Raw genomic sequence first — 23738 nt, forward strand, 5'->3', positions numbered from 1 at the left:
CCACCGCACGTGCCGTCTCTTGCTTTTCGTGTATGCTTGTCTCGGGAGGGGAGCGGCGGTCCCAAACGTGGGACTGCCCCCGGCACGCACACAGGAGTGTCAGAGTTGCGCCTCCTTCACTGTGACGCAAAGAGATTTTCTACAGATGTTTTCGAGCACGTTGAGTGCGGGGAGAAGCGGGATGCGGCTGCTGCAGTCCCAGCAACAACAGCAGCATCAGCGCCTCAGACAGATCCTCGTGGCTTAAAGCGTGCGGCAGCAGGAACATTATTATTCCAGCACTAATCGCTCTAATGGAAAACCCCACCATCCCTGTCCTGTACGTCACCATGCAGAGCTGGATGCACCTGTCCTTAATGAAAGGGTATTCTCTCAGAGGTTGTTTTGGTCTCATAACACACCGTGAGTTTTAAGTCTCAGTAAACTGATTATTCATCATCAAGGGGTCACTTCACCGAGAGTATTTATTCTAAGTTGTTTACTTCTGCTCAGTTATATTTAATCCACAACCACTTAAAATCATGATAATATCAGTGTAGGAGCCATATATACTTTTTTGGAGCTTAATACAAAATGTTATTTGTGTTTATGTGTATTTACTCTGTTATTTGAAAAAGATAAGCGTCTTAATTGTATTGTCTTTGAGCTTATGACATGGTGCCTTTTGATTGGTTAGTGACTAATTAGTTTATGAAAGACGAAAGTACTTGCTCTTTGTAGAAGTCTGGCACCTGGAGAGTAACACAGTCTTTTGACCGTCACTTTCTATTTGTTTTGAATCTGTTTGTTATTTTTATGTTCTTTTAAGTTAAGTAAAGACTGAAAGATGACCGTCGGATTCAAGACCTCTTTTTTCTAGAAGAAACGTGTCGCGTATGAAAGAGCTTTAAGGGGCTAGACTAGTGAGAGCTTGCCGCACTTACAATCAGGAATCAGGATCAAGGAGTTAAGTTATTTGAAGCTGAATCTAATGGGGAAAGTTCCAACAAAGGTTCAAATCTCGTCCATCAGCTGTAATGTTATCTTTAAATCTAATATCCTCAGAATATCAAATATTTCAGAACAGGTCTAGCACCGACAAGTCATTTATGTCCAAGTTACTTGAAGAATTATAGCTAGTTAGTCCTTTGACCAAAGCTTACGAGCTTCGATTGATTAAGATCTCGCGAGATCAGGGGTAGACCTCGCAACAGGTGAGCACTAATTGATGACACCTGCAGGCTATTTGAGTTTGGGCCTTGATGTCAGCAGCATTTCTGAACAATGAGCTTCTTGTTTCTTTGAACCGTTTCCCAAGCAGGTAAGGTGTTCGTAGAAAGATTCGGTTTACGTGACAACTACATTTTTGGTGTTTGAAAAGTGCAAGAAAATGCCAGTGAACAATAACAACCAGGTGAGTGCATTAAGGGAAACTGTGGAAAAAGACAGGAAAAAGTTCATTAACATTACGTTAATGAACTTTTTCCTGTCTAAACGTTTCTGAAACCATGCATTAAATGTCGTTAGTAATTGTGCTGATTTTAGATTTGTTCTTTCATTTTAATCAGAAAGTAGTACCGAATGCAGCTGCCCGGCTAGTCAAGCTGCCCGTGGTTCGCTCAGCCTGTGCCACCCTGTCGGTCCTGTACAGAGATGCTAAAAGCAGCAACCCCAGTCTGAGATCCATGTGCGAGGCGCTGGAGAGCGGTGTGACCGCCCTGAGCGCCGCGGCCTGTACCAGAGCCTCGCCGGCCATCGTTAAACTGGAGCCACAGAGTGAGTCCTACCACGACTGGTTTACTGGAACGCTTATCATCTTTAGGTGCGCAGTGGATTAACCCTGAAGCTAGACGTAGGCTATTTCTCGACAGGCTGATCTGAAAAATTAATTTCACTACTTGAACTGAAAAAGTGAGACTTTTAATTTATAGACTTGAAAGAATTCAAATGTTATAGCCACAAACATAAAAATGTTAAGTTGTCTTAAGATATTTTTAAGACTGAAATGATGTTGTGTAAACTTATTTGGATTGTCCAGCAGAGACACCGACATTGTCCACAAAGAGTAGGCCACAAAAGTCAAAGCTGAAAAAAGCTGGCTGCCCAGTTTTGTCTAAGAATATTAATAGAAAGCTGAGTGGAATGAAACCCTAGAAAAAGGTGCAGAAGGTTTTAATTTTCACCTACTTTAATCCTGAAATAAAAGGGATTGAGAGGGGAGTTACTTTTGTGCTTCATTTATTACCCATGGAGGCAACCTTTTTAAAGATCACGTTGCTGCGCTGCATATAAACAGATTTAACATATTATTCTGTGTCCTCATGCCAATCACCAGCATCAGGCTGGATTCATAACTCTAAAGCATAATGTTTACTAATGCTAGATGATTGGTTTGAGTCAAATATTGTTAACCAAAAGTTGTTTTTTTTCTCTGTTCAAGTTTTGTACTTTGAAGCGGTGCAGTAGCAATGTATCATGACCAAGCAGTAAATGTAAATTTTCTAGAGAAATGCTGGGTATCGTCTTTAAAGCACTCGTTTCTTTTCAGTCTCCATTGCAAACAATTTTGCCTGCAAGGGCCTTGACTGGTTGGAGATGTCGTTCCCTGTTCTTCTGTCCCCGCCAGATCAGGTACTTATTTAAATGATTGGCCTGGTTCTTCTGAAAGAGTGATCATTCTAATGAGTTTGACTCAATCACACAGGTTGTTGCTGCTGCCAAGAGCAAGGTAAATGAGATTAGAGATGTGGTGTGCCTTGCTGCCGGTGGGACAGTTGTGACAGTGCAACACACTGTCACATGGGTGATCAGCAGACTGCACCAGGCAGACAACAATGAGAACCAGTCAATGGTGGAGAGAGCCATCAGCATGGCCAGTATGGGACTGGACTCAGCTCTGACTATGTCGGAGGCTTTGGTGGACCAGGTGCTCCCACTGCCAGAAGAGGAGAGAATAGGCAAGTATCAGAGTCTCCTGAGTGGCAAGTCTTTCTCACTTCATTGCCTACTTTTGCTTTTTTGTCCACAGAAAAAGAAACCCACTTGGTGGAGGGTTTTGAGGCTTCGGTCCGTTCAGGAAGTTACTCTGGGCGCATGATGAAAATCACTGCTAAAGTGTGTTGGAGGACCTACCAAATGGTTGGCTCAAAAATCCACTTTGTTCAGGTGTGCTGTGAGTACAGTTTGATCAGGAAAGATGTTTGAGTTTTATAAAAGTTAAATATTGGAAAAGGCCTATCCTATTGTGAATCTTTCTAACTCTTGATCGTTTGCTTATTTTATCACAAAGACATTTTTATGAAATACTTTATTACTTTAGGGAAGGGATCAGTCCTTGAGTACTGCAACTTTTGGGTGCATCTCTGCTCCTACACAACTCAATTATCTCCTTGGGATCTTGGCGAGTTTTGTAAAGGTCATTTGATTTAGGTGTCTGAGTAGAAATGCATTCAAAAGTTGTAGGATAATGGCCCTCAAGCAATGAAGTTGCAGAGTAACTTGAGTTTTGAATCCCCCAGAGTTCCTATTGGTGTCTTGGCTTCTGAGGTTCTGTCCTTGATGTCCAGTTGGTTTAGGAGGAGAGCAATGTTTGCAGCGGTGCATACTCCTTCTGCTTGAACAATGCTTTGTGGATTATCGAAGGCACAGGTGTCAAACTCGTCCTCAAGGGCCGGTGTCCTGCAGTTTTTAGATGTGCCACAGGTACAAAACACCGGAATGAAATGGCTTAATTACCTCCTCCTTGTGTAGATCAGTTCTCCAGAGCCTTGCTAAGGACCTAATTATTCTATTCAGGTGTGTTGCAGCAGAGGCACATCTAAAAGTTGTAGGACAATGGCCCTTGAGGACCAGAGTTTGACACCCCTGATCTAAGGCTTGGTATATAACAAACAAACCCTACGTTAAACCTTAGATTTCTACCTGACCTGTCTAGATGGTTTTGTTCACTAATTTTCTTGAACAAACCTCAGAGGCCTTCACCACAGGGCTGCATCTATGCTGAGATTAAATGACACACAAGCAAATTGTTTTCCCATTTCAAGGCAATTGCCTGCACCTAATTTTTAGATTAGAGAGTGGAACCCAAATATTCTTTGGAATACCAAAGCAATACCTGTACATGACACAATCAGCATTTCCTCTGTGGCTGCTTAATATTTATTCACCATTCAACAGATCACAAAGAGACCCACCACTCTGGTTCAGGACCTTCAGATGAGCTGTCAGACTCTGGTGTGGAGCCTTCACGGGTTACCCCAATACTTTCAGCATCAGGTGGTTTCTGTGTTTCTCTTCTTCAACCAGATGTGCAACTTGGGCAGTTCATCATCCCATCAGGAACATACTCGAGACAGAAGTCACTTCAGTGCTGCTGAAGGTTCACCACTCTCCAAGGAACTGGGCCGCTCACAGAGTACCCCAGCTTTAATGAGAATGAGATCCACCAAGTCGTCTGTGTTTGAGAACGGCTGTATTGTGAAAGGATGTGTTCGTCGTTAGTTTTGACTTTTTGATTCTGGATTTAAACGATATGTCAATGTATTAAAAGATTTGAAGCTTCATAAAACTTGATTCTTGTTTCTGTAGCTCATGTTTTATGTCCAAAGATGCACCTGTCACATTGCAATCAAAAATAAATTGAACTTGTGTTAAAGTCTAGCTTCCTTAAAGGGTTAGTCTGAAATTAAGTATTTCTGAGTGTTTATAAGAATAAAATCATTAAACTGCAGAGTGGTGGGAGAACAAGAATTTCCAAAATTAGGTTACTGTCAGATTTGTAGTTTTGTGAAACACTTAACATAACCTTGATTTCTAAGCTGGTACCATGTAGGGGTGGGTATTGTAAAAATCTTAAGTCCAATTAACATTTAAGAACTTTAGAAGTCTGTTGGCACAAATTTGAAAATCAAATCCAGTTTAGTGATGTATCACTCATTCTGAAAAGTGCACTTAAAATTCTTATTTGTGGGGCTATCTTTGCCAAAGACTAATGTACCACACTAAGGTACAATGTACATGTAAAAGTAATGTTTATGGTACAGAATCAATGTTGGCATCCCACATGCAATGGCTAAACCTTCACACAGATGTTCAAACACCTTTGCAGAAGAACAGCAACTTTCATCCCTAAGGTTTAGGGCTGAAAAGTGATTAGAGTATACAGACTCAAACATGCCTGTTCCTGATTACCTTCAGGAAAACTATCCAATTAAAGTCTGATTAGCTCTACAGTGCACTGATAAAGGACCAACCCTATCACTTACCATCTTTTTAAAGCTGCAGATACTTTACTACAAATGATCAAGTGTAAACTAAATACTTAAAAGGGGAACCAAATTTTTATTTTTGCCATTTACTGTATGAAATAAGCTTAAGTGGTCAGAATGTGTCCTTTAACCAGTTGTCATAATACTCAATTACCAAATTAATTGTTGCTGCTGCCCTACTAAGATTGTGCTTAATTTAATGGAATAAGCTGAAGAGCTGCAGAACTGTTTCAAACGTGACAATGGAGATTGCAACACCGAGGAACTCTTAGAAATTTTGTTTATGTTGCACCAAGGGCCAGTAAGGCTCAACTAGTTTATAATCAAATGTAGAGATACTTGTAATCAAAGACTCAGTTTTCATAGAATCTCAATGTATAAATCTGGCATTTTCTATCAAGACACCACGTGCAACACAAATCACAGCAGTTATTCAGCAAAACGTTACTTTATTTCATTTGAGGATTTCACTTTTGGCTGGACTCTGACTTGGATGTGGATGCCCTCAGAGAAGAAAGGCGGCGCCTCTTGGCGATCTGTTCCTGACGCTTCTCCTTGGCCTCCTGTTTTTAAGAATTAAAGAAAATTGGGTTTAAATTTGAACAAACAATTTTTTAAAAAATGGTTGTGGTGTTTTAGACATTCTCAGAAAAAAAAAAAAAAAAAAGTTTTCAACAGGAATCAAAGATCCAACCATAAGAGTTCAAATGTAAAATGCTGACTGTGGGAATAGTAACCGTCTTGTCATTATCAACTTTATTTTGACTTCAATATGGACACACTGTCCTAGCAGAGTTTTAGGAAAACAGTAATAATCCCATTACTTTTTTTGTAGTTCTGAAGCCTGGATCGATTGTAGCATTTTTTAGAAAACATTTGAAAATTGAGCACACCTTCATCCTCTTAGCCAGCAGCTTGGCATACTCAGAGGCCTCCTCCTTGTTCTTCTGGGTGCGTTGTCTCTTGAGGGCAATGCGGCGGCGCTTGTGCTGCAACACACGAGGGGTCACCAGTCTCTGGATCTTTGGGGCCTTAGTTCTTGGCTTCTTGCCTAAGAGAGGAAAGTAGCTATCAGAACCACTGTCTTGAACCACAGTTCAAGACAGAAAAAATGTGCTACTAAAGAATGAAACAACAGAACTGCACTTTTCAATCATCTTTAAAATCACTTCAAGTGAAAGAATTCAGAATATATCCAAACATTATTCTCCCTTCACGTCAAAGTGAGGTAGTCGTTTCAATCAGAAGTTTCAAAAGAAGTTTGTTTACCCAAAACTGATCAGAAATCTGCAGGTAATTGTGCTGGGTTATGCAACAAAAATGTTTTAGGAAAATAGGAAATAGGAAGAGGAACTAGGGAATACAGCAGCTTAGAAGTAGTTATGACTCCCACCTTACAATATTTAGAACAACAATGAGAGGCATGAGCAGCAGCACAAGATCATAAAATGGCTAATCCAAAAATGTTGCTGTAACTGCAGCATTGATAAAAGCTAAGCAGTGCAGAGAAACTGCTTAGCTCTGATAGATTCAAGCTCTTACTTTGGCCTAACATCAGTGCCTCTATGGTCAATTTTATCAAACTATAAGAAAGCAGCTCAGTCACAAAAAAGCCAGAGTTGGAATTATACTCCCTTTTCTACTTTTTGAAAGAAAACATAGAAATTGTGATGGATCCCAGATTTTTGCAGTACTAATGTTAAAAAAGAAACTACAATACACCTATACAATGTTAAAGATGTACCAAAAGAAGGATCGTGCAAGAGGATATCTCAAAAACAGAAAAAAGTATAAATGAGAGGCTCATCCAACAAATTTAACAGCAGAAACCCTCCTTTGGGTGTTGTTGATTTACAAGCCATAATCTCCATGTAAAAACATTCATGCAGGCTTGGACATAACTTTCACCTTCTTTAGTCAGGGGTCTCCTCACGACATACTGCCTCACGTCATCCTCCTTAGCCAGGTTGAAGAGCTTGCGGATCTTGCTGGCTCTCTTGGGACCAAGTCGGCGAGGGACAGTGCTGTCGGTCAACCCGGGAATGTCCTTCTCACCTTAATGAAATAACATCAGAACGTGAGTGAAATCAGGCAGCAGAGCAAATTTTCAGTTCTACAAAATCTAAAACAGGATATGCATACTCAACTCAAAGACTGAAGGGAAACAATAAGATCATGCTTTCTTTCTTTTTTTAACATGGCACCAGTTACAAGGTATTGTTTACTGACAAGATTAGATTTAGCCATTTGACAGACCATTCATTATCTGTTTTTTGACAACAGATTTTATATTTTCAGCTCCGAAGAGTAGGATAGATAAGCTCTGCCTTCATATATTAAGGGCAAGAACAAAATAATTCAAACAATACAAAGTTCCAGATAGTCAGTTCTCCTGAGTGCAAGAAATATGAAACAAAACACAGAAGATCTAAACATTTCAATTTAACACTATAAAAACTGTCCAAGTTGTCACAGTGAGGAAGCATTGCAGTTCAACCATCCACTTTCACTGGCTCTGGTCGCATCTGGAAAGCAGCTCCACAGTTACTCTGGCAACACACTATCCCCTCTAATTTGACTATTAATCAGTCAAAAGAGACTCCTTGGTGTGCCATCCATATATGAAGCAAGACATTGACCTACATAGGCTAATGTTACTAATACAGCATGAATAATAAAAAGCTTTACACAGTTGGGTTTCCCTCCACCAGTTGCAGGTTACCTTTCTTGACGATGACCAAGTTCAGGACGCTGAGGTTGGCATCAACGATGCAACCCCGGACAGACTTGCGCTTGCGCTCACCGGTCCTGCGGGGACGGTAGCAGGAATGGCCCTTGCTGAGCAGCAGGCGCACACGGCCATGAGTTAGTACCCCCTGCTTCATGGGGAAGCCCTGCTTGTCGTTGCCGCCGCTGATGCGCACCACGTAACCCTAGAAAAAAAAAAACAGTTTTTAACATATGCAGAAGAAAAGAGGCAGTTTCCTTTCAGAATGTCCTAATCCTATACGATTCCTAACAAAGAATATCACTAATCCACAACCAAGAGTTTTCACAAGTCTCTAAATTTCAGACTTAAACCCTTTTGAGAGTCATTAAGTCAAGACCAACATAAATAACAATTCAAGTTAAATTAACAAGTTGAATAATTTGGGTTGGAGTTTTTTGACTGATATGTGGATCTATTACTTTTGCAGCCAGACTATTTACACTTCTTCACTTAACAGTACATGGAGAGCTTCATAACAGTCATCTTTCAGTCAAACATTAAAATCCCTAATCAAGTCACACCTAAATATACAAAACTATGTACAAGTTTACTTTGTTCATAAACCATGGCCATATTTAGGATTTCTTAAAGCGTTAAAATTGAGATGTTTAAATGTGTGATGCTGACTTTCAGATGCTATAAAATCTGCAAACCTGATCTTAAATATAAAAAGTAAATTCTGATAAACACAACATTATTTGTTGCTCCATTCCAATGTAATCCGCATTTCCATCACAAACTAGAAGAAATGCTTTTTTTAACAAGAAAAAATATATATCAATGTAACACTGCACAAAACAAAGTTTGTCTTAATGACAGAAATGCTAAACACCTTTATTCTTGCCAATTTGCTACAGTCAGCCACTCAACTAAATCCCACCTTACTCACTAAACTGTAGTGTCTAATGCCAGGAAGTCATACTTCAAAAACATGTTGCGATACATCCTGCAATCCAGATGTTCCATTTATTGCAACAAGTCATTGGGAGAGCACAGCCGTTGCAAATCTGCCATGGGTAACGGGACTGATCGCATCTGGAAAGCTGCTCTACTGTTGCTCTGGCAACACACTGTCCCCCCTTAAAGACTACAGATCAGTCACAAGGGTCTCCGGTGTGCCATGATGATGTGCAATGGACAGAGAAACTTACCTTCCACTCATCTCCCAAAGGGTCAGCAGCCACCTCAGTGGCCATACGCTTCTCATAAAAGATGCGCAGCTTCCTCTCATCATCGACTTCAATCAGCTTCTGGCAGCCGGTAGCAGGGAATGAGATGTTTAGCTAAAAAGCAATTTGTAACAAACAAGTGTTGGAGCTTTTGACCATCATACAGACGCATAGACAACATGCAAAAACTACATGTGATGATAACTAGGATAATCAATAACATGAATGAAACTTCTAAACATCTGCGTTAAATATGTTCTAGAAATAGTGCCACAGTTTCAATTGGCGAAAGAGTAAAACAGAGGCCTGTTAGCTTCTCTGCCGGGTCCAGTTCAAAGCTGAAAACACTAGTTGTGTGTACTCTTTTCAAGAACATAACCAGACTATTGTATTAAATTGTTAAAAAGCGTGTCTCCCTAGAAACAATAAAAGGAATTTCACAAATCATTTTCAATATAAGTAGTTGCACGCTGTACGGCCATGTTTCAACAGCTCACTTTCCGACGGGCTAGTCAGCTAGCTCTCATCACAATCAAAGCTCATCCTCAACTACAAAGCCACAATACCTGCATTAAACTAAACGTTTTAAAAGTTTAAGATGATGGCTTTATTTTAACTAATATATTTTAACGATACTAGCTTTCAAAAACAAAATAATAGCAACTCATGGTTGTACCTTCATTTTGCCAAACCGACCCAACGACGGTCCGCCAGGGGAAAGAGGCAGGATATCCGCTCCGTGATCTCACATAGAACAAAGTAATCTCGCGATAGCTAGATCGCAGTCATGAACCACCCTGCTAACAAGTCAACAAAGTAAATTGAAATAAAAATAAAGTCATTTTATGTTATTTTTTTACTATTTATCATCAATAGACGTCAGTCTTAGAAAACGACAAGCGTTTAACATTTAAATCTACATAATCTGAGGTGTAATGCTGCTCTGTAGCGACACATTAACACATATAAAAGTACAGGCAACATTAAAATCATACAACGTTATATGATTCGTCACTTTTCTCTTTACCTTTTAATAAATTATTGACACATTTATGTAATAATAGGTTTTATTTATTTATTTGTTTTCATTATATTTCAACCTTTTATTTTACTTTTGTGAAACACTTGATATGCAATATGTAGAAAAAATATGTTTTTCGAAGTGCAGTTGAAGTAAAAAAAAAATGTTTGTGTGCACAAAACTTTGCAAATAAAGCCGATTTTGATTTGTTACCAATATGCCTACTTAGTTATATGCGTATATATTTGCGAATATTTACTTTTGACCCTCAAAATTAATTTAAAAAATAATGATGAAAATACTAAGATAAAAATTTGATTCAATATTTTCTGTTTTTATTCATAATGATTACTTTAGCATTCATTACTATTGTCAGTATTTGCAAGAATATAATGCTACAAACAATATTGACCACTGCAGGGCGCCAGAGAGTAGATTAGCTCATGACATTATAGCCTGCAGAAGTTGGAAAGTATTCCAATTAATAAAATTAACTTAAAATGGTTGCAAATGTTTAAAAGGGGATGTGAAGTGCCTGAAAGGGCTCAGACTTTCTTCATTTGGCTCTCCACTGGGATCAGTGGTCACAATATCTCTCAACCAGTGATGTCAGTAACACTGACATTATTTGATAATGTGACATTATTTTCTGCATTGTAGAAATGTAATGGAGATATAATGGCGTCTGGAGCTAGCAGTTGATCGGTTATGGATATACTACAATCAAGCTGAGGATTGTCTGACTCCCTATGCACACAGAAAATGTACATTTTAACACTATTTGTGGCTTATGATGGCATAAAGTATAATAAATAAGCTCTTTGCTTGCCTATATTCTGTATTGTTCAATAGACTAAGAGACTGCTAGGATTTTTTCCTCTACATGTATGGGAAGCACTGTGATGCCACGACGCTGCGACATATTTCAGGATAACAGCTGACCGCTGACAGAAAGTTCTTAACACTGAATGTATATATATATATATTTGTATATTTGTGTACATTTCTATATATTTATTTAACCCTATTTAAGTAACCTGGTTCTCTCATCCATTCTGGTTCCCTTCCATTCCTAGGAATTATGTGACCATTTTGATTTCTTTACAGGGATTTTTTTTCACAATCTGTTGAAATAAAAATGAATACAGTAATACCAGAAAATCCTGGGAGTTTGTCTTTGAATGTGAAGGTTCGACTTGAAGATTCATTTGAGATGACAGAAAAAGAGACAATATTAAACATCAGCAACAATGTTTTCTCCAATGTTTAAAGTTGTCCAGGATGTTTAATGTTGTCCCCAATTATTTCTTTTATCTCCAGTGCTTAACATTGTCTATGATTTTCAAGGTTATATAAGGTTAAATTGTCATTAGTATTGCTATATTTACTGTATCTGGAATGATTTGCTTTATCTCCACTGTTTAACGCAAAAGGAAACTTTTCTGGAGATGAAATTTAACATCTGCTAAACATTGGCAATAATGTTAAACATCAAGGAACACGTTAAGCATTATGCTTGATTAAATAAAAAAACCGGGGACAACGTTAAATATCCTGGATATTAAGTGTGAGATAAAGTTAAACATTAAACAGCCACGATAACACTCAAAGAGAGAGAGAGAGAGAGAGAGAGAGAGAGAGAGAGAGAGAGTGAGAGAGAGTGTGTGTGCGTGTGTGTGTGTGTGTTTGTGTGTGTGTACTGGTGAGGATTTCGGCCATTGAAAGAATTATTATAAAACAGGATTTTTTTTTCCTAGTAGCTTTAATCATCTTTCGTAATTTACAAGCGATTTTACATAAGCATGACAAATTGATCAGTTTCACAGCTGTAGCGGAAGATTGAATTTATTAATGACGTTATATACGTGATTATAAATTATAAGTTATTACGATAGCAACTCACTAAATAAACCATATGCTTTTCTATGTTTTTTTTTTGTTTTTTTTTTGCTGTTGTTCAATCATAAGAAAACACCAAACACTTCCGGTTTTACCGGAGAAGGAAGCAGGGAGGAGTGAGTCCTCTTGCACAGTGTGAACACTCTTTGAGGCCAGAGTGAGCAGCTGTCAGAGGACGGGGCAGAGCGTCACGAAGAGCAGAGAAGAGGCTTTGTGGAAGGAAGGACTGAGTGAAAATGCAGCACTGGAGCGAGTCCCGACATCAACACTTGTCCACAGTCCGACTCAGGATCCAGACTTTAAACTGCTAGCGTGTAGCCACCGAGCTGGCTCATACCACTGACTTTCCCCCGGTTGTTGTTTTGTTTTGCTCTAATCTGCTGGAGGACCACAGACTGCACAGCGTTGCTGTCCACTCTACAGGACTAGTCCAGACATGAGCAACGTTAACCCGATTTTCTGGGACCAGTTGCAGGCTGGCAGCTCCGATGTCGACTGGTGTGAAGGAAATTACCTCATCTACCCCAGCATCGCTGAATTTTACAACACGGTCGGTATGAAGTCGCTGTCGAGTAAACAGCGTTTTGCATAATGCAGTTTTGTTTACAGTCGGGGCTGCTCTGCTTTCGTTTCGCTCTGTCATAAACTGCCTTCTAACACTTCATCAACACACCACCGTGTTACCAATAATTAAGGCTCCTATGAGTTAAAGAGACTTTTCAGAAGTTAATCTGCTTTAAATATTCTCCTCTCCAGTTCAGCTGCGCTCAAGGACCCAGTGGGCAACATGTTGATTTGATGCCATGGTGTCGTTTCCTCAAAGCGTTGTTATTTCATTTCAGATCAGCAACATCTTGTTCTTTGTTTTGCCTCCTATACTGATGTTCCTGTTCCGTGAATATGCCCAGCATTTCAACAGCGGGATCTACCTCATCTGGATTCTGCTGGTGGTGGTCGGTAAGTTAATGACCTCCTCTACTTCATAGTGAGGATGAGCAGCCCAGTCAGCTTCAGTGCTTTTTTTTTTTTTCTTTAAAAAAAAAAGAAAATTAGCAAATAGTTTTTGTTTGTGGGGTACAAACAGAAACCACAGGTGGAAAAAAGCAGCTTCTTCTCTGTTATTCATATCTGGTAGGCTGCTGAAAAGTCTTTTGGAATATGCAGAGTTATCTGCTTAGTCTGCCTCAGTGTCCTCTGTGTGCCGATGTAATCTCAGACTGGCAGGATACAAGTTGAGATCAGAACCCACATCCCAGGGTGGGGGCATTTCCACCATCTGCTCCTTGATTAATCTTGTCTTCTTTGCTACTCAAAAATCATTTTGTAAACGCAGGGAAGCCTTGATAATGTAGCTGTGCTACAAACTATGCCGTGATACTCAGTCACTCTTTTATATTTGGTTCTGATGGTGTGTATGTGTTTCTCTAGAGAATCTTCTTTAATCCAATTATTTAAAAATGTAAGCTGGACAAAATACTGAATTGCAATATCCATGTACGCTATATTACAATTTGAAATGCCTGCAATGTTTCTTGGAAATTTAGCATTTTAATAATAAACTTGACTTCCTTAATGAACTTTCACTGACTCTGGTGTTCATGTATATTTTTAATTAATAAAGCTCACAAAAAATAATTGGCGGCAGGATATAATTGTTAATTTTCAAAAGTGAACAATTAAGATCAGAGTTCAGCACAAATTTATAAAAAACACTTGATGAACATACTGATCTTTGTCCAGTGGTCTGAGGTCCTGTTGCCTACTAACACAGATGAAGACAAAAGGAAATGTGACTTTAGATGTGATTACTGCTGCAATCTACATGATTAACGATTCTGCTCAGTGTTTCCATGGGATTTTTTTCTCACAGTCTGAGGTCACCTCTCAGGAACTGTTGAGGGGAGGGCTGGGTGGTTCTGGTTATCTTTGCTGACTATGCAACCTGCGTGTTTTCAAACAGCGCTGAGAGAACGAGGCACCCCACTCACACACAACGGCTCCATTCACTGCTGTGATCTATAAATCAGACATTCATTTTAACAATATTTGCTTAAAAATGAAGCTATGATCTACTAACTTGATATTTTGATCATATTGATTTCCTTTTCAGAACAAGACGTACAATTAAAAAAACATTTGTAAATGTTTATACTTCCAACTACATTATTTTTAACCCCCCTCTTCTGCAGTTTATTAGAGCCACTTTGTTTACAAATGAGCTGAAAAATGTAGTCTCTAAAACACTATAAATTGTACAATTTGCCTTACAGCTAAAGGAAAAAGAAGAGACCAGGAGGCATTTGGTTCCATTTTTCAGAAACAGGGCAGATTCATAGGCTAATAGCAAGCAGAATTTAAGATTTTTTAGTCACTCTTTTTATTTCAGTGTGTAGTATTATTATTAGTATTATAAATAATATAAAAATATATAAAATAAATAATAAGGGCACTTATTATTTTTATATATATACTGCATAAAGCCTTAAGGAGTGTTCATTCAGCTGACAGTAGGTGTGCAGCAACAGGTGGGGAAGGGGAATTGCGACATTACTCAGTCATTCTGGATCTTTCTCTAGTATCTTATTACAAGGACTTTAAACCATAGGGGCAGATTGATGAGTATGTTTTGAAAATATAATCTTTTAAAGACCTTTCTTTAATCCTTAACCCATACCTTGGTAGAATCTTTGTACAAGACTAGATAATTTATTTATCTTTGCGAATTTCTTTCTCACAGGAATTGGGTCAACGTATTTTCATGCCACACTCAGCTTCCTCGGCCAAATGCTGGATGAGCTGGCCATTCTTTGGGTCCTCATGTGCGCCATCGCCATGTGGTTTCCAAAGAGATACCTGCCAAAGATGTTCAGGAGAAATCGGTATGTTGATCATTCCAAATGAAACCAACAGGAAGCAGAAACACGGTTTGAGATGTAAGGAAAAGGCTAATTGGTTTATTTATCTTTTTTAAGAGACAGAAGTGGAGTTTACTATGGGTCATTGGCTTCTCTTATGATGCATTTACTGTTATGACTCATTATATCTAAATATAGGCACATCCAAGATAGCTGACACCAGTAAAAGCAGCATCACATGTCTGTACTTCTTGTATTGTCACAGAGACTTGATGGCAGCTCTCCTGCTGCAGGCTGTCGCTTAACATTTCCTCTGCTTATTGCTCATCGGCAGCTGAACCAAGTGAATTATTTGAATGTAGTGGTCTTTCTTTTCCTCAAGCAGGTAAAAAAGAACAAGATTTGGCTAAAATCACATGGAGAGAAAATGAAATGACAGCAAAGCACAATGTATAAATACAGTAAAAGGTCTAATTTATTATAACACAACTAGAGTAAATGACCTGGATTTGCTTAATACAAGTGAAATTATTTTGTTCATAAAGGACTAACAGACAGGAATGCATTATCAACACAAACTACAAGTGAATAAACAGTTCAATCAGGCTGCCATCCAGAGATTTTCATATTCTTGTTGCTTTTTTTGCTTCTTTATGTAGTTTAAGGTTTAAAATGGTCATCGGCATCCTGTCTGGGATCACCACCGGACTGGCCTTTGTTAAACCTGTGGTCAACTCGCTGTCGCTCATGACTCTGGGCATCCCCTGCACAGCGCTGCTTATCACTGAGCTTAAAAGGTGAGTAGAGACTATCTGATCCCAGCGTGCATTACACAACACGATACAACGAAACGTGAACCTTCTGCTCTGCATGAGTAAATCAGAAACAGAGTAAAATTTGTATGAGCAATAAATGCTACATAATATCTCAAAGCAGTGTTTCTCAACCCTGGTCCTCAAGGCACACTGCCCTACATGTTTTAGAGGTTTCTCTGCTTTAATGTGCCTGATTCAACTGATTGCAGTTCAACAAACGCCTGTTAATCAGTCATCAATTGAAATCAGCTGGACTGAAGCAAGGAAATACCTAAAACATGCAGGGCAGTGTGCCTTGAGGACCAGGGTTGGGAAACACTGTCTTAATGAAAATGACTGGTTTTGTTTAGGCCATTTCTATCGCTGACTCATTTCCAACTCTAACTTGTTTTTGTGTCTGTTACATTGTTTCTCTACACTTGTGAGTCATGCTATGAGTGTGCCGGTTTAGGCATTTGCCATTCAAATTCAAGCTGCAAAATATTTTTTGAGTTGTTCCTGTTATTCCTAAATTTATTGCCCAAGATTTTTAGTTGAAGTCCTTTGTTCCTGTCATAAATCTGTCATAAAATGTTTTGTTATTGCTGTCACTATTGAATCAGTATTTAAGCAGAACGGAAGCTAATAATTTTCAGGAATTTGTCTATCATTTGCTCATTGTTTCCTTTAAGTAAATGTGGTCATGTGACATTTCATAAGATTTAAGATCTTATGAAAAAAAATTAAAATTACACTTAAATTAGTTTCAAGATTTGAGCATTTTTCTAATTTATTTATTTGCAGTATCTACTGTAAGTACCGTACATGCATACAAATGGTTAATGGCACACAATGGAAATACATTAGGATGAAATAACAATAGGTGGGTGTTGAGTGTTGAAGGAGGCACAACACTCCTTGGGTTTAGGAGTCTCTTTATGCCTTAATGATTTATAGATCAAAAGTTAAATGGCTAAAACAAACAAAAAATTCCTTCAAAAATAGACAAATGCTGGACTGAAAATGAGTGAGAAAAAATCCTAAAGAGAAGGAGTGAAACCTCCTGCAACCCAGAAGAACCATTAATCAAGACTTCTTAGATCTAGGAACAAGACTTAAAGGACGACTCATCACTATGGCACAGTGCCGTATGTAGCAATAACACGATGAGGTCAGAACAGTAAGAAAACCCTAATGGCTTCACCGTCTACAGCACAATAACTTTTGATCTTCAATCTCTTGCAATTTTAATGTTGAAGGCATGCATTCTTATCCCGACTAATAGATTATTTTTATGCTCATATGTCCCTGAAAACATTTCCAACAAACTCCTTGTTTGTGTCAAAGAGAGAGCCTGCGTGAGAGCCTCTAGGCATTTCCTCTGTCTCAGTATCTACATGTTGTGCTTTTCCCCTCAACACTTCCAAGCATCAGTCCTGAAACATTAGGTCACCTATTGTTTAATTTCTGGCTAATTCTTGACATTACTGCAGCACCAGTCATCTGTTGAAACCTCTTGTTATTTTGCAAGACCAGACATAGTTCCTGTAGCCATGGCTGATGGACTCCTGCCCTCAGAAAGAACATACTGTTTTGTTGTTTGACTTTTCTACACTGTGACTCTTGGCCCCCCTTTGACGGAGTTCCAGCTGCACAAAAAAACAAAGTGCTCGGTGTTTTCAGACGGACAATATAGCGCTTATTTAAGCTGAAAGTGTAAAAGCAGAAATTCTAGTCAAGAATTTTGCCATGAAATGTGTTGTCACTATCAGGGAAGATGAAGAAATGATGAAAAAAAAACTGAAAATAAACATATGTTTTACTGCACACTAAAAAATGAAAATAACAAAAAATATATTACATTAAAATTTAAAACTATAGACAAATCCAACTTTTAGTTTGTCTACATTACTCTGCATTCTTCAAGAATGGAAAATATATCATGATAGGAAGATTTTTTTGTTGCAGTATTTAAGCTGCAGTGGGCGTGCCATTTGTGAAGGCCATTGGGGGGTTCAGTTTCCAACCTTGAGACCTTTGCTGCATTTCTTTCTCTCTCTCACTGCTCATTTCCTGTCTGATTACGCTGCAACGAAAGCCACTAGGAAAACAATTTTCAAACAAAATAATTTCTGGTACACTAATTGCTACCTTAGCATTGAATACTTTGTCTGACCCCCCTGTTGCCAGTAAGACAGCACTTAGTCTTCTATAACATTTCATAAGGTTGGAGCATACAGAGAGAGATCTTCAACAGTTTTTCTAATGATGTTTCTATATCATCCTGGGTTCTCTCATATTCAGTCCGCTAGCAGAATGCATCAGACTTTGAAATGCAAAATTGCAGGTATTTCAAAAAGTTTAAGATGCCACACAATCTACCAAGATTAATGGTACTTTTGAAACAAAAAAAAAAAAACCAACAGGCTCCACAGATTCTACATCATAAAGTGAACAGTTCCCATTGGCTATTTTCAATATTAATATTTTGTTTTTCTTTAAGCATTCCAAAAGGTTCTGTAAAGAAAGTTGTAATTTAGATATTACCTTTAAAGTTGTGACTTTGGATGGGAGAGCAATAAAAGCAGGTCAAGTATTTCTGCTTTTCTCTCTGTCTCCTAAATTCTGCTGACTTTGAGTTACAAGAATAGTTTTGGGGTGTTTGGAATCAGAGCACTCAAACAAAGTTCTTCACATAGCTTCAGTTGGGCTCTTGACATTAAATATGCAATTTATAGCATCATTAATAGAAAATATTTCCACTAGGTAAACAACTCCAAAGAGTTGCACTAAATAAGGTTTTTTTCTTTCTCAAATTCTCCAGCACATTCAGCGATGCTTCCTCCAAACGGGACTCCTAATTCTGTCGTTTTTTATCTTCGTTTCTCCTGCAACATGAGAGGACAGCAGATATCCTGCAGCCTGCTGATAGTTTTCGTTGGCAGGAAGAGGTGTTAGCCAACCGAGGACAATCTGTACATTAAATTATAGAGGCTAAGGGGCGCAAAGCTTTAAGAACAGTCAGAATTTTCTTCTATGGGAATACAAACATTTAGTGTATATCTGAGCTATAATGATGGTTTAATGACTTTTTCCCTTTTTATTCTACCAGTTCCTGTTGCTAATGAGACACCGTTGCGCCTTTCCTGTTTCCTTGAAACGGTTACATAACATAGAGACACTTTACCAGCAAGGCTGATCAGCTGACATTTTTCCCTTCATAAAAATGTAGGCAGAAAGAGTCAAGTAATATAGATTTTTCTTTTTGCCACACTTTATGCCCGAACCACCTCAGCTGACTCCTTTCAAAGCGGAAGAGTAGCAGCTCTTCTTCAAACTCCGTCCCAGGCGATGGAGCTCTTTTCCCACTACAAAGATCCTTTTCATTCTAGCTTGAATCCAAGATGTTTTTCTTCAGTCATGATCAATTCATGACGGCCATTAGTCAGGGATGGGACCTATGAACGAGTGACTGTAAACATTTGCTTTTCAAGGCAAATAGGGTCATTTTATAACATAATCAAGTGACTATGATACATTTAGTTGTTTCATCAATATTAAGGAATTATTTACAAAAACAGTCTACTATGTCTTGTTGAAAAGTTACTTGTAAGTCAGCTTTGGCTTATTTTAAGTGCACTAAGATATTTGCACAAGGAACTTGACCAAAAATACCTAGTAAGTGATTTCTGGTTGAGAACTATGGCTTCAGATTTAGAGGAGCTGATCCTCCCTCTTGCACTAAGAACAAGAGGCATCTTGTGCTGAAAATGGGACAATGCTTTGGTTAAACAAGGACCTGTTAGCTCTTAAGAACATCCCCAGCACCACACACACAAACATGGACATAAACGCTCTACCAGAACAACAAAACTCTTGTGGTCTACTCAACCAAACTCACAGCTAGCGCTGCAATTATTTCAGTACGCACAATAAGCCTCAATGTGAACAAAGGTTAAAAACTGAAACCATGTTTCAAGTGCTTTTTGACTCCTCTCTCCTTGAAACAATGGCACCAAATAAGGCACCAGTGAAACAGTGCGACTCCACCAGAAGAGAAGCTGAAACACTGTCTTTGCCAGCACACTGCTGCGTCATCAGAACAACTCTGTCACAGTCAGGCCTCCATGTCTCTGCCTCAGTGTCACAAGGATTTCTAAGGAGGACAACACTAAGAATAGCTTATCAGTGGCACTCTGGATTAGCACATCTTTGTAGGTCAGGCGATGTTTATTTACGTCGGGATTACATACAACTTTCCCTCTTAAACACCCACATGTGGCAACATCAGGGACTATTTAAGACAAAAACACCCTTCTTATTAGACACACAGTGAAATATTTCTTCACCATGAAGTCACAGTTATACCAGAGTGCATCCTCGATGGTTTTAATACGTAAATAATATGGTCTGTAAGAGTAAATTAAATATAACCTCAAGCAAAAAAAAACCCACACAACACATCCCACCATGTAGTGGCTCATGTACTTATTTCTTACTTATTAGTTATTTCTATAACAATAGGAAGCAAAATGGAAAGGTTTATGGAAAGTGAGTGCACCCGAAACTCTAGATTTTTACAAAATGCATAATTAAATTTTTCACACAGATAGACCATTTATAGATTTGTTAGAAATTAAACCAAGATAATTATCAACATTTAGAGTGACAGACTCTGATAATTGTTGCATTAGATGTAATTATTAAACTGCAATGGAAAAATGACTTGCTCTGTAGTTGTATGAAAAAGTATCTGCATTAATTCTGAAGCGACTGACTGGGCCGTTGCTGTCCATTGATGTTGTTTTTAGCCATTTTATTTTAGATTTGCAGGTTTTCTTGGACAAGCTTCACACAAGCTTTTATTCTCTGAGAGTGAAACATACCTGTGTGTGTGTGTTCAGCGTCGCACACATTTCTCATCTCACTCTCATTGCAGGTGTGAAAACTCGCGTGTGTTCAAGCTCGGGCTGATTTCTGGGATCTGGTGGGCATTGGCTCTGCTCTGCTGGATCAGCGACAGGATATTCTGCGAAATGTGGTCATCGGTCAACTTCCCCTACTTACACTGTGCTTGGTGAGCTCAGAGTCAAGTCGGAGAACTCATACTGTTTATTATTTGGAAAATCAAAGTTAATCAAAAATTTAAAGACTAATTGCACTAACTGCACTAAATGATCACCCTGAACACACCATCCCAATTGTAAAACCTGGTGATTCTCTGAGGGTTGCCTTTTTGATGAGAAGATGCAAGTAGCTAAAAACAGGCAAGAAAGTACAATAGAGGCTGTAAAATACTTGAGACTTTTTGGAGGTTCATCCTCCAGCAGACTGAAATTCAACTGAGAATTTGTGGTGAGACGTGAAAGTGTATGCTCACAGATGGTCTTCATCCAATCTAAACTTGAGTTGTTATACAAAGAAGAAAAAGTCAGTTAGTCGATACGCTTCTATTCAAAACTCATACAGACATACCACAGGCAATTTATTTTGCAGTGGATTTTATTTTGGAGCATCAATACACCAGACATTTCAGATTTCAACTTGTAAAACAAATAAATAAAAAAGAAAAGTTTAAAACCGATTTTCCTTTCAGCTCAGTTTTGCAGTACTTTATCACAGTAAAATACATTGACCTGGTTGCCTTTGCAAGGTTCTTTAAGAATGTCAGAATGTTAGACTGTAAAGAAAAATGCATTGTTACACTTAGCATTGTCTTACTGATACTGCTACTGCTCCCACAGGCACATCCTCATCTGTCTGGCCTCCTACTTAGGCTGCGTTTGCTTCGCCTACTTCCACGTGGCGACCGAGGCGCCGGAGCAGGGGCCGGTCATCATGTTCTGGCCCAACGAGAAGTGGGCCTTTATCGGCGTGCCGTATGTTTCGTTGCTCTGCGTCCACAAGAAATCGTCCATCAAGGTGACTTAAGGTGGCCTTAGAAGGTCTCAGCTCTACACTTTTAACACCAGCATGTTATGGCAGGCCATCTGCGAGTCGTGTCGCCCCCGTCGTGTTCTTTTTGATTTGACCGGAAGATACGATGCACTTGTCAAAGAGTATAAACTTTTTTCTACTCTGGATTCCTCTTTGAATCCCGACAGAGCAGGGATTTATGCAACTCTGATGTCATTAGTTTGTGAAATATGATGCAGGGTATCTCCTTACATAACATATCAAAGCCAACAAACCTTTATAGTGTTCTACACCTATACTCAGGCTTTGCATGAGATATCGTGTAACCTTCTCAGAGTGATAGTGTTGCAGTTATCTATCTGTAGATTTTCTAAATGTTGGAAGACCTCAGTATTAAGCGTTATGCTGCCTCGATAATTATTACTATAGCAACTCGCTGGTGCCAGGTTTAGTAACAATAATTTCACCACCTGTAACTATTACAAAATCAAGCCAATCACAGAAGACTCTGAAATTATAAGCTGGTTCTTAACAAGAACATAATTCACACCAAGCCTTAGGCCTCTTTTTACCTGATGTGTTCCTTACTTCAAGCATGCTACCCTGATAGTAATTTTGCAAAAATATCAATGTAATACTCAGTTATTTTCCAAAGAACATGATGTGTTTCCTTTATTTGTATATAAGGTGGTACCTTTAATTGTGGTGAACACAGCATATTGCCAAGAAACAGAAATAAAGAGTTAGATTTTGATATTAGAACAAGGTTGATAAAATATTTTCCTCAAAAATTTGTCTTGTAATGTTAGTATTTAAGAGTTAACCAGGTTTATTATACTTAATTTCAAATTTAGATATTTCATCTAGTGGCTTCTCCTCAAGGTTAAGGCAATATAAAATAATGCAAAGACATTTCAGCCAAGATATTAAGATATAAAAAATAGAATAGTAATTGCGAGTGAATGTGCATTGTTTCTGTAAGTTTGTTTTGGCACCTATGAGCCAAGTCTAATATTTTTTTTTTAACTTTTTCCATTATACCAAAACTATGTTGGAGTCATTTTTGAAAAACAGCCAATGTATGAAATAAAGGGATGTATTTTTGATGTTTCTAAATGAAATGCCAATCCCAAAGGATAAGAAATGTTTACGTTTTTTATGTCAACGCCTCACACTGTTTGACTTTTCCCCTCGAACTGCATGCAAAGATTTTGAGCAACTAAAGATGTCGAAATAAGTTGTGCAATCATAAAAGGTCAATGAAGGGTTATAATTTTCAAAAACAAAACAAAAATGATTTGTCGTTAACCTAAATCTGTTTCTATTTCCATTTTACAGTGTTTCTGCTTTTTGTTCTACTAGACTTTTTTAGCGAAACCTTAGGGAGGATTGATGATGTGAAGAGATACCAATAGTACCTGCAGTGTAACGCACAACCCGTTGAATAATACAGGTGGCTGAAAGTGATGAGTTCATTGTGTCTTGCAGTGAAAGTGAAAACACTCATGCTATAAGAAGCGAATCAGCATCACATTAAGCAGCCAGTGTAAAGAAAGCAGGGCTTTAAATGATGCGTTCTGTATTGTGATGCTTGACAATATTGTTATTGGCTCAAATCTGTATGAATCTCAGTGTTTCTCCACTTGCATTCTCAATACAGATAAGTTGCACAGAAATATTTATTTTCATAAATTATCCTGTTTTGTACACAAATATTTGTAGCAGATTAGAGTTTTGATATTTTCTGTAATAAACAAAGCAAATTTTGAACCTGGCTACTTTTGTTTTCATTGTCCAACTGCTGACTCATGAAGTTTGAATATTATGGTAAATGTAAATAAGTTACATTGTGGTTTATTTTCCTATAACTGAGACGAGCCTTTTGACACCTTTTGTAAATCAGGTTAACAACTCTACAGTATTCTCTACTTAACGACAGTTAAATGAGATAACAGAAGCTGCCACTAGACGGCGGCGTTGCTACGTGTTCGAAACTCTTACAACTTAATATTGTTGATATAAATTCACTGAATCATTACAGCCTTAGGATTCTTACAACCTACACTGT

At 38.4% G+C, this 23738-nt stretch overlaps 3 protein-coding genes across 4 annotated transcripts; 2 read left to right on the forward strand and 1 right to left on the reverse strand.

Moving 5' to 3' along the window:
- The first annotated feature begins 818 nt into the window (after positions 1–818).
- LOC116719649 (perilipin-2-like) lies at positions 819–5386 on the forward strand. Of its 2 annotated transcripts, none has more exons than XM_032562218.1 (6): positions 819–1393; positions 1548–1755; positions 2528–2610; positions 2684–2936; positions 3008–3144; positions 4156–5386. In XM_032562218.1, the coding sequence occupies exons 1-6, from the start codon at positions 1370–1372 to the stop codon at positions 4477–4479; spliced, it is 1029 nt and encodes a 342-aa protein (XP_032418109.1). In that variant the 5' UTR covers positions 819–1369; the 3' UTR covers positions 4480–5386. The 2 variants fall into 2 exon arrangements, with proteins under 2 accessions (XP_032418109.1, XP_032418110.1); XM_032562219.1 differs by having other exon boundaries at positions 4285–5386.
- Positions 5387–5675: 289 nt separating this feature from the next.
- Positions 5676–9929, reverse strand: rps6 (ribosomal protein S6). The gene is made up of 6 exons (XM_032562225.1): positions 9862–9929; positions 9168–9299; positions 7969–8179; positions 7155–7301; positions 6140–6297; positions 5676–5809 (listed from the first exon to the last, which is right to left on the reverse strand). Exons 1-6 carry the CDS (start codon positions 9865–9867, stop codon positions 5714–5716), a joined length of 750 nt encoding a protein of 249 aa, XP_032418116.1. The 5' UTR covers positions 9868–9929; the 3' UTR covers positions 5676–5713.
- Positions 9930–12227: 2298 nt separating this feature from the next.
- On the forward strand, positions 12228–23440 carry acer2 (alkaline ceramidase 2). The gene is made up of 6 exons (XM_032563680.1): positions 12228–12655; positions 12948–13062; positions 14843–14984; positions 15620–15757; positions 20694–20831; positions 21499–23440. The coding sequence occupies exons 1-6, from the start codon at positions 12542–12544 to the stop codon at positions 21683–21685; spliced, it is 834 nt and encodes a 277-aa protein (XP_032419571.1). The 5' UTR covers positions 12228–12541; the 3' UTR covers positions 21686–23440.
- Positions 23441–23738: the final 298 nt, after the last annotated feature.

This window comes from Xiphophorus hellerii, chromosome 5 (assembly GCF_003331165.1).
Source record: "Xiphophorus hellerii strain 12219 chromosome 5, Xiphophorus_hellerii-4.1, whole genome shotgun sequence".
Taxonomy (NCBI): domain Eukaryota; kingdom Metazoa; phylum Chordata; class Actinopteri; order Cyprinodontiformes; family Poeciliidae; genus Xiphophorus; species Xiphophorus hellerii.

Bases quoted from the DNA above. Each gene is read 5' to 3' on its own strand.
- LOC116719649 (XM_032562218.1), top strand. From the start codon at position 1,370: ATGCCAGTGAACAATAACAACCAG. The intron at 2,611-2,683 runs GTACTTATTTAA...TCAATCACACAG, and splicing joins TTCTGTCCCCGCCAGATCAG to GTTGTTGCTGCTGCCAAGAG. The intron at 3,145-4,155 runs GTGTGCTGTGAG...ACCATTCAACAG, and splicing joins CAAAAATCCACTTTGTTCAG to ATCACAAAGAGACCCACCAC.
- acer2 (XM_032563680.1), top strand. From the start codon at position 12,542: ATGAGCAACGTTAACCCGATTTTCTGGGACCAGTTGCAGGCTGGCAGC. The intron at 12,656-12,947 runs GTCGGTATGAAG...ATTTCATTTCAG, and splicing joins TCGCTGAATTTTACAACACG to ATCAGCAACATCTTGTTCTT. The intron at 14,985-15,619 runs GTATGTTGATCA...TTCTTTATGTAG, and splicing joins AAGATGTTCAGGAGAAATCG to TTTAAGGTTTAAAATGGTCA.
- rps6 (XM_032562225.1), bottom strand. The intron at 8,180-9,167 runs GTAAGTTTCTCT...TTTTTTTTCTAG, and splicing joins CTTTGGGAGATGAGTGGAAG to GGTTACGTGGTGCGCATCAG. The intron at 5,810-6,139 runs GTGTGCTCAATT...TCTTAAAAACAG, and splicing joins TGCTGGCTAAGAGGATGAAG to GAGGCCAAGGAGAAGCGTCA.